At 37.3% G+C, this 18848-nt stretch overlaps 1 protein-coding gene across 1 annotated transcript in view; it reads left to right on the top strand.

The window, feature by feature from the left end:
* The window catches only part of LOC149949412 (acetylcholinesterase-like), a 100395-nt gene that overhangs the window by 65919 nt on the left and 15628 nt on the right, over nt 1-18848 (top strand). The window contains exon 3 of the mRNA XM_090167749.1: nt 11402-11577. Coding sequence (XP_090023875.1) covers nt 11402-11577 — 176 coding nt within the window. The remainder of the gene's footprint in view (nt 1-11401; nt 11578-18848) is intronic.

Raw genomic sequence — 18848 nt, 5'->3', positions numbered from 1 at the left:
AGTTTTTAGCCAGTTAAAATCAAGCTTAACAAATTATAGCCTTTTCAGATAAGTCGAATTAGATTTATTTTAAGCCAAGGGTGTCCAAATGGGCGATCTTTCGTTAATGGCCATCTTGACCTTCAAAAGGGCGATTTCAACCTGCAAAACTGAGATTTCAACCTTCAAAATGGTGATTTCAACCTTCAGAATGGTGTTCTCGACCTTCAAAACAGAGATTTCAACCTTCAAAACTACGATCTTGACCTTCAAAACTGCGATTTCGCGATCTTGATTTTGTGAAGGTTGATCTCTACCTTAAACGCACTCTCGCAAGCTCAAAATTTGTGTTAGCGTCGAGTTCGGGACTACTTATTTTCTTTCAACTTTTTCCATTGGATAGTAGCGGCAATGAGAGTAGCGGAGGTTTCTCTAACTATGCTGTACAGCCAAAGGTAGCGGAGAGAGGATTTTCAGCCCCCTGGAGTGACTGATTTCTAACTCTTTGGGGCATATAGTTCATTCCTTGCCACATATACTTTTACTCTAAGGTTCGACTTTCACAATAAAGATTGAAGTGAGATTGGAATAGCTCGTAGCATGCGTCGCGATAGACTCCATCGCCATCTCTTTTTAATAAAAGAACTAAAAGCTACCTATGTGAGTTGGCGGGAGTGCGTTTAAAAATGGCCGTCTTTAGAATTTTAAACTTGGATACCCTGGTTTTAAGCCAAAAAATTCAACAATTATCCTCAGTTTCAAAAAGAACTTTGGTTAACTAAAGCCCTGTTCAAACAATTTTAACACGTTTCGTCTGCATACTGCATAGTGTATTAGGGTGGTTGCAGTTAAAATCCATGCTGTATTATTTGCAGTAAGAGCTCTTCAAACTTGTTAAAATCCTTAAACGATAATATTATTCTACTGTATTAACAAAATCAAACTATAAACCCAGGTGCAAAGTCATATTTATCGATTGGGTTTGCCATTATATTTCAAAACTTACCACACGTCATAAACTTCGTCTGCTACCTCGTCTGCACACACATAGATACCTTATATAAGCAGGCAAAAGGGCAACAAAAGATGAAATATCCTTTAATTTAATTTAATAATAAATTAAAATTAAATTAAAAAATTCGTAATTTAATTCGCGACATCCTCCAATCTCATTTAATCAAAAAATAAAATTGAATAAAAATTTATTAATTAACAAAAACTAAATTGATATTTAAGGCACGATATCCTTCAATCTAATTTAATCATAAATTAAAATTAAATAAAAATGTAATCATTAACAAAAATTAAATAAAAATGTAATCATTAACAAAAATTAAATACAAATGTAATCATTAACAAAAGTTAAATAAAAATGTAATCATTAACGAAAGTCAAATTGAGATTTAAGGCGCAATATCCTTCAATCTAATTTAATCATAAAATAAAATTAAATAGAAATGTAATATTTAACAAAATAAATTGAGATTTAAGGCGCGATATCCTTCAATATAACTTAATAACACATTAAACTTAAATAAAAATGTAATAATTAACAAAAAATAAATTGAGATTTTGGCTCGATATCCTTCAATCTTATTTAATCATAAATTAAAACTAAATAACCATTTCGTAATTAACGAAAGTCAAATTGAGATTTAAGGCGCAATATCCTTCAATCCTTCAATCTAATTTAATAATAAATTAAAATTAAATAAAAATTTAATCATTAACAAAAATTAAATTGAGATTTAAGGTGCGATATCCTTCAATCTAATTTAATCATAAATTTAAAAAAAATAAAATAACAATTTCGTAATTAACAAAAATCAAATTGAGATTTAAGGACATTAAGGCAATTTTCACGATGGGAGAAAATACAGGCCATGTAATGAATGTCTAAGGCTCTAAGCTACCGCAAAAGAGACATCTGAGTGAGATAAAGGATTACAGGGCAAAACTAATTCCTTCGGAGTTGCATTTAGCATTTTTGACCCCAGTGACCAATGACTTCAACTACTGAGCGAGATTTAGCAGTTTCCTAGCTTCTATACAAAGGCAATTTTAACAGCTTTAACCCGAATTTAACCGCGAACACGATAAAGTACAGTTGGTAGATGTTGGGAAAATGATAATCTCTTTGGTTCCAAAAAAGAATCACGAGCCATGAAGCCGTATTTATTGATGTCGTATTCACATTCGTAGATAAAATAAAATATATAAAAAATATTCGTTGGAATTTGGTGTAGTTGAAAAAAATATTTATTTTAAAAATTAGATATTCGGAACGGTTTTTTACCATTTAACACGGTAACCACGGGAATCAGATAATAATAATAAAAATAATAATAATCAGCTAGGCTAATACCCAAGGCACTTTTAAAGCCTTTTAAATTCAGGTGGCCGGGTTACAATGCGTAGGAGGATGGTGGCAAGCCCTGCAAGCCACGCGAGCTGAGAATAGTTAGGTTCGTTTGCTATTTCATCATAGAACGTAAACAAGAATGTATTTATTTATACTCAGGGATAATGAATATGTCGAGACTATTGACGGACACGTTGAGGCCCTAACCCAGTCACGCTAAGGGGGGGCAAAAAGGAGGCAGTCTTATTTTTTGCGTCCTCGCAGCAGCGTTAATCGCGTCGAAAAACGTCATTTTTAAGAACCAATGAGATTGCAGTATTATTTGATTTTATTAAAGCGGAGGAGCATACCGGGGGCCCCAACGGCTGGAATTGGAGAAACGCTAATAATAATCTCGACATATTCATTCCACCTGAGTATAAATAAATACATTCTTGACGTAAACATAGATAGCGAACATTTTTTATTACAACACCATGACCAAAATTAGTGCCTCAATAGATAGTGAACGACCGGAGAAAGAATTCCACGAAAAGTTGAAACAAACGAACTTTCGCTACAAAGGATACGAGGATGGGCACACAGAAAAATATTATTGTAAATTTTACAGTAATCTGCGGTCAGCATAGATGCCAGCAGAATGCTGTTAATTTCACAACCAACTCTGACTGTTTTCTTTATTGTCATGCTTCCTGTTAAATTTACGGGACACTCTGCTGTTTAAAAATACAGCAAGATTAAGTTATATTTAAGGAGTATTGCTGTTTATTTAACCTTAATTCCAGACGTATTTAATACGGTAAAATTCCAGTGTTTGCCGTAGTTCTAGTTATCAAACTTATTTAGTACAGAACCTATTCACAACCTTAAAATTTCATCAAACATTTTACGGATCAAAACATTATCACATTGGCTTAGGCCTAACCTACTATTTTCAAATATTTTATTAATCAATTCATGATAGAAATACTATGAAAAAATCTTTGACAAAATATTTTCGTAATTCAATAGTGAAACTTAATTGAAACTATCAGAAATAACAACAACTCTAATTATTCATGTTTAGCTCGAGCCTTTGTACTTTAGAGTTATAGGGAAAACCAAAGGAAAGTAAACTATTAACTTGGTTTCAAATTCTTAAGCACACGATGAACAAGGGTTGTAATTAATATAGCATTTTGCGTGGGGTGCTACTTATACCAAAGATTATATAAAAATATTTTTATCGGATATTATTATATTTAAAACTAAAAGGAATCTTGTGCGATTTTAAAAATGTTTTAACAACTAAATAATAATTAGTTGTTTTATATACTAGCACTTGCCGTTTATAACAAAAAAAAACAGCAACGTGTGGTAAATTTTACACATTTTTGAAGTAAAACGTCAACCACGGTTTCGTATTGTTAATTTTAATATAACTGCCATTTTAAAAACAGTACGAATATGAATTTTTACAGTCGCTACTGTTTTCTTCAAAATACAGCAGAAAGCTGTAAATTTTACGACAAACTGCTGTTAACCCACTTCAACTGCACCTTTGCTGTAAATTATAAACCGTGTTTGCTGTTTTTTCAACAGTAAGTTTTGAGTGTGGGGCTTTACTTAGAATCTCCTCCAAATATACTTGGTACTTGAATTCCATATAGTTGATAGCTTATTTTCGTTTAGTGAATGGATGGGAAATGTAATTTTGAGTTCGATAATGGTTGGGAATGGATGGGAATGAGGAAATGTATGTCTATGGAAATGGGAATAGTTGGTAATGGATGGAAATGAGGAAATGTATGTCGATGAAAATGGGAATGGTTGGTAATTGATGGGAATGGGAAAATTTATGTCAAGTGAAATGGGAATGAGGAAATGTATGTCAATGGAAATGGGAATGGTTGGTAATCTATGGGAATGGGGAAATGTATGTCGATGGAAATGGGATTGGGAAAATGTATGTCAAGTGAAATGGGAATGGTTGGTAATGGATGGGAATGGGAAAATGTATGTCAATGGAAATGGGAATGGTTTGAAGACAAATATTGGAACGGAAATGGAATTGTAATGGATATTCTTTCAACTTAAATGAAAGGGAATGCTAACTTAATTTTCTCCATCAAATGCATTTCCCTATTCAAAATAATGGCAGTAGAACTTTGATCAAATTATTTAAAAGATAATCCAAGTTTAAAAGATTTAAACGAACTGAAGACGGAAGTCCAAATTAACCTGGCAGTTCTGTCGAAAGCGATAAAGGGGGTAAAACGTAGGCCCGTCCCTTTGGTAATTAACCAGCGAGTAAGGTCGCACAGACATACATAGAGGGACCAGAGAGACCGAGAGAGAGAAGTACCAAAATGCGGTGCTAAGCCCCTCATTCTTTTTAGAGGAAAGGAATCTAAATCCGGCAAGTTAAGAAGGCTTTTCTCCAACACGGGAGGGGGCCCCGATGAAAGCGAGGGTGGTCCCCAATTCCAGAACAGATTAACAAACGAAAACCTTCCCAGCTCAATACGCATCTGGGGCGCGACCGCAGCCAAGGAACCTTCTCCCAAAATAAATAGCTGATCCCCCTCCTCTCACTCCGCACGATTTAAATGAAATATAATTAAACCCCCAGATTAAAAGTAGAGGACGAAAATTAACCGAGCTTCCAAATTAGCCGGTTTCAATAATGTACAGATTTTTTAAAATACCACAGTCAATAGTTTTGCGCGAGACTAATTTTAAGAACGCGCTGCCTTATTCAGGGCTACATTTTTGAAACCGATAGATGGTGATAATGTTATTGTAACTGGCAAATTGTCTCCAATTTGTCTAGATTTTCAAACTTTTCATCATCTATTTTTGACCTATTAACGCCTGTAGAAGTGTTCCACACGCTGAACTTTGGTGTACATTTGGAGAGTAGATTTCCAGGAGTAGAATAAAATAATATTAATCAGCTAGACTAATACGCAAGGCGGAACCCTAGGCCCAAGTCATCCAGCGACTTTTAATGCCATTAATTCAGGTGGCCGGGTTACAATGCGTAGGAAGGTGGTGGCAAGCCCTTCACACCACGCGAGCCAAAAGCTCCCTATACTATCTATAACCGTTAACGTCAACAAGTTTTTATGGAAGGGGGAAACAGAAGAACTCGATGGAAAAACCCTTTAACCAGTGGGGTGAGAACTTGTAAACTCTACACAGGTGTGGTTCCGAGTTTTCAGTCAGTGCCACAAGCTGGGATCGAACCAAGCTCCTCTTGCTGCGATGCGAAAGTGCTAACCACTCCGCCTTAAAGTGGAAATTTTAATTGCTTGAAACATGCACCCGCTCAGGTTCAATGTTTTTATAATATGACCATAAGTAACAAAATGAGCTATAAGTATTCTGGTTATAGCCTTGACTATGCATATTTTCTGAATATCACTGACAAATAAGTAGAAGCAGAAATATATGATATATATCTTATACCATCTCACTATACTGCAAATGTTATTTACTTAAGCTTTCCATGTGACTTGATGATTTGTTATTACACCCATAGCTCAAGATGTCTTTTAGCGCCCCCCCACCTTGCGGTTTTTCTGTATCCGCCACTGAAAGTAAGTAACATAAAACCAATAAGTTTGAAAATTAGCAAAAATGATCAGATCAAGGTTTAGTTCTTAGCACAGAACCCCCTAGTGTCTAAAATATGCCCGAGGCAAAATATACTACTAGCAAGGTCGATAATGTACTATTCAGTTGGGTTGCAAGTCTCAAGTTGAGTGAGGTGTCAGTGTTGAAAAAAGGTTCGGTAAAAACCAAAGGTAATTGCAGACTTATAGTTATGTTTCTTACGCTCGAGCCAAGCACCTTTGCACGTTCCCGCTGGTTTCCCGGAACTTGGTTTAGCGAAAAATATGCGCCCATTGGTGCATCATTTCAAAGGTAATATAGAACTCCGTACCCTTGATTCGAATTCTGAGAGGTTGCCGATTTTGTAACGATGCGATTACCCACTCCCGGTACGTCACCTCCGAAAAATCGGCCTCCAACAGTTGCTGTAGGGTTAACATAATTGGTTAACATGGTAACTACGGAGCGAATTATTTCGGAGTTCCAACCATAGATATATGAAATAGCATATACATGTATCCACAATTCTACGAGAGACTGATACGGAAGTGACAGCTAGCAGACAACGCGTATTTTCTGGATGCGCTACGTTATAGCGCCATCTTTCCACCAAAAGCAAAAAAAAAATACAAGTGACTCATTCAACTCCACGTTACTATAGGGCTATCAACATTAATAGGCCTAATCTACTGCGTTCTTTTATAATACTAAATTTGGTCACCGATAGATGGCACTATTACGTAGCGCATCCAGAAAATATTTTCCAAATACTAGTTTTGGTCCGATAGATGGCACTATTACGTAGCGCATCCAGAAAATATTTTCCAAAAACTAATTTTGGTCACCGATAGATGGCACTATTACGTAGCGCGTTCAGAAAATATTTTCCAAATACTAATTTTGGTCACTGATAGATGGCACTATTACGTACTGCAACCATAAAATATTTTTCAAATACTAATTTTGGTCACCGATAGATGGCACTATTACGTAGCGCAACCAGAAAATATAGGTCTTCTGCTAGATGTCTCTTCCATGTTCTTCCTACGGGCTGCAACAATCGCAAGACCAAGCAGCAGGGAAATGCGAACGTAAAGGTTCGTGTGATAGGTAAAAAAGAACCAGCGTAAATAGGTAAACTTAAATAGTATTTAAAGTCCCCGCTGCTTGTTGCAGCCTACTTCCAGGGGCTAGTAGGCCACACTTTGAAACTCTCTCGCGCTCTTTTAACTCATAGTAGGAAAATGGGAAAAAACAGGCATACTTCTCAACTCACCCCCTACAACTCCTTCAAATTTTTCCATAACTTTTTGAAACACCCTGTATATTATCTTTGATTTTTCACTATTGTAAACTATATGGATACATCTCTCGTAACATTATATACTAAACGCGTAAACAATGCTTGCAAAAAAGCTACCAATCGAAAATACCAATATAATAAGATAAGATCGATCCTATAGAATAAAGTATCCGAACAAAAATGACCAACAATAGATACGATAGATACCTGGCTATTTTTACAAAGGTTCCCGAAATAGAGTACAAAAAAGGGAAGAAAATTTAACAACTTAAGTGGAGAAGATTACCGTGAAGATTAACCGCAAGAAGGAAGAACTTTCTTGTCCGATCGACAATCTCCCGCCTCAAAAGGAAGAAATCGTGACAATCTCCCTTTTATCCGCGTCCCTCCAACAAAAGATGGAAGAAGCCCAGATATTTTACATATTCCGTGAAAATTGTCTTCGCCGAAGTTAACTCTCACTTGACCTTTAACCCTACCACCTTTAAACCTTTCTCCTTTCCCCCCTCTCTTTGGCAAAAACGGCTAAACTGGGAATGGAGCGTGCTTTGCGAAAGATTTCGCCCGGATTTCTCCGAAACATTTTCATATTTTCAGTTGCATTATCTTTCCTTTCTACCCAATTCTTTTTTTACGATTTGACCACAGCCATCCGAGAACCGTAGCGCCGTTCGGCTCAACCGACCGAACGAATGAAGAAGGTGGATGGGAAATTCCTTGAGAGAAGCAGAATACGCGAAAAGGGGATCAACCATAAAACTTGCTGAAACGGCACGCTTCAATTTTTGCACCCACTTTTTTTGGCGTTTTTGTTTTTAGCTGGTTTTTTTAGGGATGAAGAGATGGCTGTTTTTTGAAGGGGTCACTGGCTAACTGACTGGATTTCGTCTTGTTTTCTCCCATATTTGTTGATCTTTGCCGCTTCTAAGCGGATTTTCAAAAATAATATTTATTTCGATATGAAATGGTAGTTGGGCCGATAACCGCTCAGGCAAGTCTTTACCAGGAATATATGTGAGGCTTAATATATATATAATATAATATGTTTTTATTGTGACACAAAACTATTCAAAGTACCAGCTGGTTGAGCCACATTCATGTCACGAAAGTTTTACGGGCGGGGGGGGGGAGGCAATTTCAAAATTTTCCCCTTCCGACGACAGCAGGCGCTAACCAATAAAAAATGTAGCCAAGAAAATGCACTACTTTTGACGGGTTGGGTTCTGTTAACAAATTGAGGAAAAATTATAAACATATTACTAATAATTTGAAGTGATTTTCTGACGCGAATTTCAGAGATTTAATAATAATAATAATAATAATAATAATAATAATATCTTTATTTACGTTGTCTACCTTCAGACATCTAGTTATTATATTTTCATAGGTCAAGTCAGAGATGACTTTTAGGCCGTATACAACCTTTGGTAGTTAAAAAATAAAAAACTTGAACAAACAAGAAAAACTTAAAAACTTAATAACTTAATAAAGGAAAAAAAAAGAAAAAAAATATAGATACAAAGATATACAGTTTTATATATGTATTAGATATTAATTAGTTAGCCGTTTACTAAGTATCCTATTTTTTACAATTCTTTTAAACTGGGTAAACGTTTTGATTTCCCTTGTCATTAAAAAACAATTTAATCGGAAAACGAGGTAACCGATAGCCAGCAAAATAACACGCTCACAACTACAACAACCATTTTTGTTAGCAAAACCGGGCGTCGAACAGTCCAACAAAGGCTAAAAGGCGAGAAAATTCCCATACGTGATAATCCTAATAAGAGCCACCGAAAAAAACGGAATTAGGGGCCTCGAGAATGTACCCTAAAGGAAGCACCCCCTACCGACAATGGGCAATGGGCAGCGGAAGAGGAGATAGGCATAATGGGAGGCGAAGAAGCTATGGATGGAGGTGGTGCAGGTGGTGCAGGTGCTATTGATCGAGAGACGATCAGGCTGAGAAGCTCATTTTCGGAACAATAAGAAACTTATTTAGGGACCCCAACGCCATCCCGCCGATATTGGGGACCCTCGCAGTCGCGTTTTCGCGAAGGATAACCAGCTACTTTCGTATTCCTGGGTGTTTCTCATTCGCCATAGATGGTGCGCGTTATTATTTTATTTTCGTGCGCGAAGTTTTGGACGAAAGGAAGAGTAAAGCCTAGTTCCCACTTAGCGAAAAAAAGAATTTCGCGCAGACAATTGATGCTCGCGAATAAAATTTGCGATTTTTTTCAAATTCTCCGCTAAAGTCGCGTTTCCGCGGTATCTAGCGAATGTTCTATTTTTTGACGTCCACACCTTGGCGATAAAAAGCTTCAGCCAATCAGAAAACGCGTTCCCTCGATCTATTCCGCTCCCGTCCGTCACTTATTAAGCCTAGGTCTTTAGAAAAGCGGCTCAGCCAACTTGACCAAGATACTGAAGTAAAGGTAATTATCTCATGAATAGAATCGTTTATTTATTGAAATTATCAACAGGAACAACCATTTGGTTCATTTTGAACTGATGTTTTATGTTAGGCCTAAAACATTACTAAAAACCCGCACGAGTTGTTTTCAGCGTTTTTAAATTTTCGCGCTAAAGTGAGAACCGCTTCCCCAGCGACCGAAAAAACGCGTCTTTTTTCATTGCGCGAAAATTTTATTCGTCTCGAAAATTCGCCAAGAGTGGGAACTAGCCTTAACTGGCGTTCGTCGAAATTGAGCCTATACTTGCTTCGATATTTATTTATTTTTCCGGAGTTACTTCTCGTCCGGTTTCAGTTCTTAAAGTTTTATTATCTACTCGATAATTGTAAAATTTTCCGGATGAAAATATCTTTGTGCAGTGGCGGCATCAGGGGTAGGTGAGGTTGGCCATGGCTTCTACACGGAGCGTATAGAAATGTAATCTTTGAGTACAAGTCAGGCCCGGAGAAAATCAATAATGGGCCCCAAAATTGCAACGTTTAAACAATAGATAGACCATGCCTATTTGATGAATGATTTTAAATTTTCCAATACGCTTAACAACACGAAATAAGCATGGTTTGAATAATGAAATCATTTATGCATCGGTTTGTATCCAATCTAGCAAATTGTAAAAGTAATCCGTCAATTATCCCTAAAAAAATTTACCACCACAAAGTCGCAGTTTTCAAAGACACTTATAGTTACAAATTTAAAAAAAGCTACACTTAAAAATTATCGACTTGATCATGAAGTTCACATATACGCCACAGACGAACTGCGTCTAACTTATTTATTTATTCAATGAAACAACAACTGCGAAGCCAAAGGCTGGTGTATACACGAATAATAATGACACAGTTAATTTTTGATTGAGACTCCTATTGAAAATTACAAAGCTTTTAAAATGAAAATTTTACGTAAAATAGGACTTTTGTAAACATTGACTATTTGTTTGGACTTTGTAGGTAAGAGATAAAACTACTAACTTGTCCTCAGTAACTAAAGGAGAGTTGTTAATTATCCTGAAAAATCAAATGCGGAAAAATTTCCTCAAATCGAAAAAATAAAAATAAATAATAATTTAATAATAATCAGCTAGGCTAATACAAAAGATACCACCCTATAGGGCCAACCAAATCATCTAGCGACTTTTATTGCCTTTAATTCAGGTGGCCGGGTTACAATTCGTAGGAAACATGTATTACTTTTTAAGGGTTTTTATTCTAGACGATTCGACAAAATGAGGTGAAAATTTCATGCAATTTAAATTTGCAAACAACATTAGGCTACTCATGGAATTAAAACCTTTTTTTTATTTATTTTCGAAAAAATACGGAAAACTTTCCGGAAAAAGCCGTGTTTGCAATTACAATATTTTTCAGGCTTTTCGGCTTTGCTTTTTGGACGCGCTTTTACTTCAAAATAAGCCTATATCAAATCCATTTGGTTTCGACGCGAAAGCGTGATTTTTTTAAGAAAAAACCTTGATTAAAAATGCGCCTTTACAACTCTAAGCTAAAGTAAAGTGTTTCGTCTATGTATCGTATTTAATGCTCAACTTTTTTTTTAATAAATAAGGAAATTTGTTGTCAGAGAGAATTTGAAATACAAATAGCGATAGGAGATAGAAATTGTCGTCCGAGTAGAAGCTGTCGATGGATCGAATTAAAAGATGAAATGAACCTGTTTTTTTCTCCTTAGCAATCCAAGCCTGTCTCCGGAAGGTAAATGGGAGTCTGTTTACTGGCCCGTCCACACACAATACGGGCGGGAATACCTTACTCTGGCCATCAACTCTACCGAGATTGGTCGAGGTCCCCGCGCCAAGCCCTGTGCCTTCTGGCAAAAATACCTACCTCAGCTCGTCCAAGCTACCAGTAAGTGATCCATCTATTTTACTTCTCTATACCATACACGTATTAGTCCGTTATCTTACCAACGTCACCGGATACTAGGCCTTAAACCCGGCGCATAAGGGTATAGTCTCCGGCTGACGAGGCCGAGGTAAAGTGTCGAGCGAGCCCGATCCCGCCGGCTCTCGGCGCAATCCTATTTCCCAGGATGCGGGCTGCCCCGTCGTACTCTTCGTTCCCCGCTTTCTGGCCTCCTCTAAAAATCTATTTCGTTTTAATTCCCTCGGCTGCCGCCGCTTATAAATGGCGCTCTCTTCGAGCGAGAAAAGAGAGAGGATAAATCTCCGACTGCGCCGCTGGCTGGAATTCAATAAGATTCCGCTTCTGCCAGGGTCATCCATCTTTCGCAAACGGAACGGGACCCCATCTTCTCTTCCGCCTGTACTCCATTCTATTCGCGTATGCTTGAAGAATGACGCCCAATGCACCGACGCGATTAAACGCAAAATTGACCCTGGTGCGGGGTGGAAAAAAGGTACGCAATTCGAGGGCCACTTCGAATCATCGCTTTCGTTTTAGAAATAATTATTAACGATCTATGGATTTTTACGTACGTCGTTCCAATTGTTGAAATCTGGGCTTGGTTCAAATTATTTAACGTTCTCGGATTTCGCTGACGGCGAAAGAATTTTCGAAAGGTCGAAGGTTGCTATGAAAGGGACGATTTTAAATATTTAAAATATTCTTTGTGGACTGTTCATTGTTTTGGGGATTTATTAATTAATTGTAAATGAATGGGTTGAAAGGTCAACAAGGGAAAGACTGAATCACAAAAATGTGCTATATTAGATTGGGGAAACATATTTAACATATCTTCCGGTAGAAAATATATTTTTCTGTAGGGAATAATTTTCTTAGTAATGAAAAATTTACCCAATATGGAATAAATTTCATCAAATACCTGTACAAGATAGTCCGCACATACAATTAGTTCCCCAAATATAGAATACATTTCCCAATAAAGGATAAATTTCCCCAAATATAGAATACATTTCCCAATATAGAATACATTTCCCAATATAGAATAAATTTCCCCAAATATAGAATACATTTCCCAATAAAGGATAAATTTCCCCAATATAGAATACATTTCCCAATATAGAAACATTTCCCGAAATACAGAATAAATTTCCCCAAATATAGAATAAATTGTAACGTAACTTACGTGACTTTTACACGCACCCTTCTATTCGCAATAAAGGGTTGATCGCACCATGGCTAACTTACCTATTCTGCCGTTACAATTAAGTTCGTCCCGGGTGAAACGCGTATCGTTCACTATTGGAGATAGCGTAGCTGCTGGTCTAGAAAATGGTAAGCTTACCACTATCATTAAATTTAGATTTAAATGGTTTTACCAGGGTTTAATAGGGCGAAACAAACCGTAATTAAACACTCAAACATAAAATAAATAACGCAACATAAACAATTTCCCTTACATCAATTCCCACAATATTTACATTAAAAGTCAACGGTTTTTATACTTCGTCATCGTCCACTTGCCTTGGTTCACTTGGGCAGCGCACTCATTGGAGATCTTGTTGGACTCAGTTGGATCACACGCTCACGCACCAGCGCTACCTGCCCGCGCAACAGCTTGGGCCGACGCACGGTCGGATCCTCTGACTCAGCGAGTTAGTTTTTTACGCGAGTCCGCATCTAAGTTTAGCCGGAGACCGAGCGCAACTGATATGATACCACTTAGGGCAAAAGTTATGTCATTTGACGCGATCGACGTAGGCAAGGTTTCAGCTCCGAGTAGAAGTCAAGTTCCAAGCGTGACTTAGGAAAAACTTAGGGTTATCGGCAGGGCCGTCTTTACATACTGTTGGGCCCCTGGCACTTTTAATTTTGGGGGCCCCCTCGAGTGGTGTAAAAATGGGGGGTACCCCTTAATTTTTAGGAATAGCACCCCCGTTGTATAGTAAAAAGTGGTGGGGGCCGCTAAATTCACCTTTTAAACTGCATCCCTTAAATCTAGAACTTTCCTAAAATATTCGCCTATAGGAAAGTACGGTGTATAAAGTGATTTCAGTATCACGTGACACGACGTCACCTATGCTTTTTCCCATAGAGAAAAAATCCCGAACAAAATGGCGGCCATAGCCAAGGCTACGAAAAAAATATATTCGTATATTATATACTCCATAAAATAAAACCACATATCTATAATTTTTACAATAAAAATATGTAAAGATGTAACAGAAGTTTTCAAATTAATCAGCCTAAGCTCCAGAGAAGGGGCAATGTGTTTAAAGGGATGGTGAAACGCCGATATAACCTACTTTCTATCGATTCCTCTTCTATAATTCCTTTCAAAAACGAGTCACTCAATATTATAAATTAAATTCGAATTTTAGTAAATTAAAAACTGCGGCGAAATCGACCAGAAAAAAAATGGCTACCGTTTTCTACGCGAAATAGGCATGTATTTGAAAAAGGCCGCGATTTGTTGTAGCGGCCAACGAATGACGCCCGTATAAACGACAGCCAATGAACCGCAAGTTTCTCGGGGTCGTTACAGAAAATTTTCTGTACTCCGAATTTCTCCATCGGCTATCGGCTAATAATTTACAGGAAATTTTCCAACATCGAGCTTAAATATAGCTAGCCCTAGACCCCATTATATGAAATAAAGTTTAATTAAACGCAGGCGGCAGACAGTGAGACTGAAACGATGGCATAGTCCTAACAAGCAACAAAGTCGGCCTAGCACCTAGGAATTGAAATAAATGTAGAAAAGTTAAAAACAAAAATAATTCTTATAAACTTTTATATTTCAAAATTAATTACGTTCATGAAACGCACTGGAGAAAAACGATTATCCCATAGTGCTCAAACTATGTAAACATATTTGTGTATGATACCGACTCAAGTTATTACATTCCTTTGGAAGCTTATAAAAACAAACTCTTGAAATCCCACGACCACACAAATCGGTTCCATAATCAGCGTGGGAAATAAGACGGTGACAGTGGGAAAATGACCAGTTTATTAATGAAATCGGAGGTGGGTTAGTGGACCACTTAATTAATTCGAGGTAAATATTTTGAAATTGGTAGGTCCAAATGTTATATTATTAGTCTTTGGATTTGACGGTCTGTGTAACGGCGGCTGCGGCATGTTAGTACATTCGAATTAGAATTCACTGGGGCTGTGCGAGTAGTGGTTTCAGGCAATCGAGTCGGGTATCTAGTACAATTTTTTTTTCATCGAGCCTAATTATAGTTATTAATAGTAAAATAACAATATAATTTTATTAAATTATTAATGTACCGTCTGTCCGTATATTGCTTAGGAAGTTAAGACTCCTATAAGTTCTAACGCCAGCCGACATCCGAAACTAAGACTTAATTGTTTGTCAATCAAAGTATTTGTGGTTTCTATGTCTTGTAGGTACCGTTTATTATTTTCACCCCTAAAAGTGGCAAACACCATCTTTGAACTTACAGCAGCTTAATCGAGTTATCGGGTACCTGACTATGCAATTTTTGGTACTCGATAATCGACGAGTATTTTCCAATTACTTATTCGAGGTCCAGTTCGAGTACTCGACTTCAAATGACGAGTAATCGATGATGTTCGCACAGCCCTAGAATTCAAGCTATTAAAAACGGTTAAGAGTTAAAACACGCTATTCTAATGTAGCAGACGACGTGCACTGGTCGTGGTCCAGTTTATTTATTCTAGGCCAGGTGGGTCACTGGTCACCTGTCCACTTTCAAAAGAACCCTTAATTCCTACCCCGTCCATAATGCTATAAAACTTACTTAGAGAAACGTTGCAGTTGTACAGCTAATTCAAATCATTTTGGCCTACTAATAAATAAAAATAGGCTGAGTCCGAAAAACTGTTGGTGATGGCTAGAATGTATTTATTTGTACTCAGGGAGAATGAATATGTCAAGACTATCGGCGAACACCTTGAGGCCCTAACCCCGTCACGCTAAGGGGGGTGGGGAGGAGGTGGTCTTATTTTTTTGCATCCTAGCAGCAGCGTCGAAAAACGTAATTTTTAAGAACCAATGAGATTGCAGTATTATTTGATTTTATTAAATCAGGGGAGCATACCGGGGGCCCTAACGGGTGGAATTGGAGAAACGCTAAAAATAATCTCGACATATTCATTCTCCCTGAGTAAAAATAAATAAATTCTTGGTGATGGAAAACAAATTATCGAGGGTAGAAATCAGCTTAGACTATAAATGCGGCGACGTTGTCCGCCCGTCGTAATAAAACATCTGAGTGAAATACAAAAATAGGGCGAAGATATACCTTCGTTTAGTCATTATTTCAAAGATAAATTTTTAATATTGAATGGTTTTGTATTAGGCCTGAGGGGCAGTACCGGATTAACCAATAGACCGACTAGGCCTGGGCCTAGGGCACCAAGTCTTCAAGGGGCACCAACCCTACAAGGGCACTAAGAAGTTTCGACAAAATTAAATTTAAATTTACTTTACAGAAAAAAAATATTCCGGAGTAATTTTTGTATATGCGTCTACATTTTCCATCCATATGTCAATTACAAACGGCGGGAGCGCCTCGCTCGCTCGCTCGCCACGGAAAGGGGAACCAAAATTAGCTTGGGCCTAGGGCCCCACAAGGTCTTAATCCGGGCCTGCTGAGGGGGCCCCTTTTGAACTCGGGGCCATGGGCCAGGGCCCAACGGGCCCAATGGGAAAGACGGCACTGGTTATCGGCTCTGCAGCTTAGTTTTGTTCGAGCCTCCTGTCCATCAACGGAGCGTCATTGGCGTCATTGTTTTCAATACCAAATCGTCGGCAAGGGGCTGACCTTTTATTACCCAATTGGTGAAGGGGTCACACCCCTTACACCTGGGACACACACGTGGAAAATCTCGTGTCATATGGGGAACACACTATCATCGGTACACTTTCAACATTTGGGAAACATCGGTACACCTTCAACATTTGGGAAACATACGCGACACTTTTCAACATGTGCGATACATTTATAAATCCGCTGGCAAACCATATTTAGAAAAGTTAAAGAAAGAACAAGTATTCGCGGGGTTAAGGAAAGATAAGGAGATGGCCACGTGTGACCTTCATTTTACGGTAGAAATACTTTAAAATACAATGGCATTACTTTTTACGCAAGGGGGAGGAAGACAGCAGCAGCTATCGCTTTAAGCGGACAATAGTGAACGACTTCGGTGCGAGGAAGCGGGAAGCGGGACCCCTAGGCCTACGGAGTCATCACTCCCCTACACACAATGGGAATCTTAGGGAATGGTCGAATATGGAGTAAACTACCCCACATGCGGAAACACTCCCTGGAGAAAAATAAACTGAATTCCACGGAATAATAATTAGGGTTTTTGAAATATATCTAACGAGAGCTAAGAACTTTTTAATGTAACGGCTAAATGCAATAAGTCCATTATTTTATGTTACAAAATTTCCAAATATAGAATAAATTTCCAAATATAGAATAAATTTCCAAATATAGAATAAATTCCCAAATATAGAATAAATTCCCAAATATAGAATAAATTCCCAAATATAGAATAAATTCCCAAATATAGAATAAATTCCCAAATATAGAATAAATTCCCAAATATAGAATAAATTCCCAAATATAGAATAAATTCCCAAATATAGAATAAATTCCCAAATATAGAATAAATTCCCAAATATAGAATAAATTCCCAAATATAGAATAAATTCCCAAATATAGAATAAATTCCCAAATATAGAATAAATTTCCTAATAGAGAATAAATTCCCCGATACAGAATAAATTTCCTAATAGAGAATACATTTCCCAGTATAAATAAATTTCCCAATATACAATAAATTTACGATATAGAATAAGTTTCCCAATATATAATAAAATACCCCATATAGAAAAAAATTCTCAATACAGAATAAATTTATCAATACAGATTATAATTCATAATATAGAATAAATTTGCTAATACACATTATAATTCTCAATATAGAATAAATTTCCCAACAGAGACAAAATTACAAAATTGAAATAAAATCCTAGGTTTAACTAAAACAATAAGAGTAAAGACGGAAAGGACGTGAAGTTGGAAGCTCTATAACAATCGCGAGGCGTGTACATTTGAGGCTGCGATAGAGCTCGGAGGTGGCAGCTGGGACCACCCTGGTGACCCCCATCTGGGTTCTATTTTTGGATATCGGGCATATTCGGTCAGCAGCTGCTGCGTTGAGAAGGGAACCAATATTGGGCACCTTCCATTTCGCCTCAACGACTTGGCCAACCTATATTTTCCGCAGACACATTTTATTGAAACTCAAGGCGACGGATAAAGTTTCAATTTTACTATCAATTCGTTTTTCTTTTCGTCGGTACCACTTTCTTTGAATAAATTAGATATTCAACTCGGAAACTTCATATTGAAGAAAATATCGCTTTGCGGAGCAATTTTTTCGATTAACATTCTAGTTACTGCTTTAATAAATATTAAACTGGACGAACCAACTTAAAACCATAAATTTGAACCCTTTTTAAAATAATTAATATTATGAGAATGGCGTAATAAGTTGGTTTTATTTTGTTAAATAGGTAATAACCTTAAATGGTTTATGCCCACTAGCGCGGTTCCCATTTGCGCGGTTTCTCAAAAGCGCAGTTCTCAAAATCGCAGTGTCCCAAAAGTGCGGTTCCCATTTGCGCAGTTCCCAATAGCGCGGTTTCCCAATAGCGCAGTTCCCAATAGCGCGTTTTGCCAAAAGCGCGGTTTCGATTATTACCTAACCTACAGTGTCTACGGCGCGCCCGGCTAACCTAACCTAACCTAACCTAACCTTTTGGGAAACCGCGCTATTGGGACACTGCGCTTTTGAGAACTGCGCTTTTGGGAAACCGTGCAAATGGGAGCTGCACAAATGGGAACTGCGCTAACGGGAACTGCGCTAATAGGCATTTACCCCTTAAATCTGTTCAGAGTACATTTCCAATTTAGACCATTAATATATTTTTTTAATTATTAAAATTGGCGGTTTAATTAATATTTATAGCGCATTACAGATTATGTTTTTATATAATTTTAATTATTAATTAATATGAATTAATTAAAAGACGATGTTTCGAAGCGTGCAGTTTCTAACTCGCCTCCGGATAGAGACTATTTGATCATAGGATGTAGTTTGCCCATGATTTGATTATCACTCTCTATTCAATACAGAACGATGTTGATTGAGTCTTTACGCCATCTGGTGGCAGAAAATGTTACTAAAAA

Source organism: Leiobunum rupestre, chromosome 3, assembly GCF_980474605.1.
Source record: "Leiobunum rupestre chromosome 3, qqLeiRupe1.1.hap1, whole genome shotgun sequence".
NCBI lineage: Eukaryota > Metazoa > Arthropoda > Arachnida > Opiliones > Sclerosomatidae > Leiobunum > Leiobunum rupestre.
This window is presented reverse-complemented; position numbering and strand designations above follow the sequence as displayed.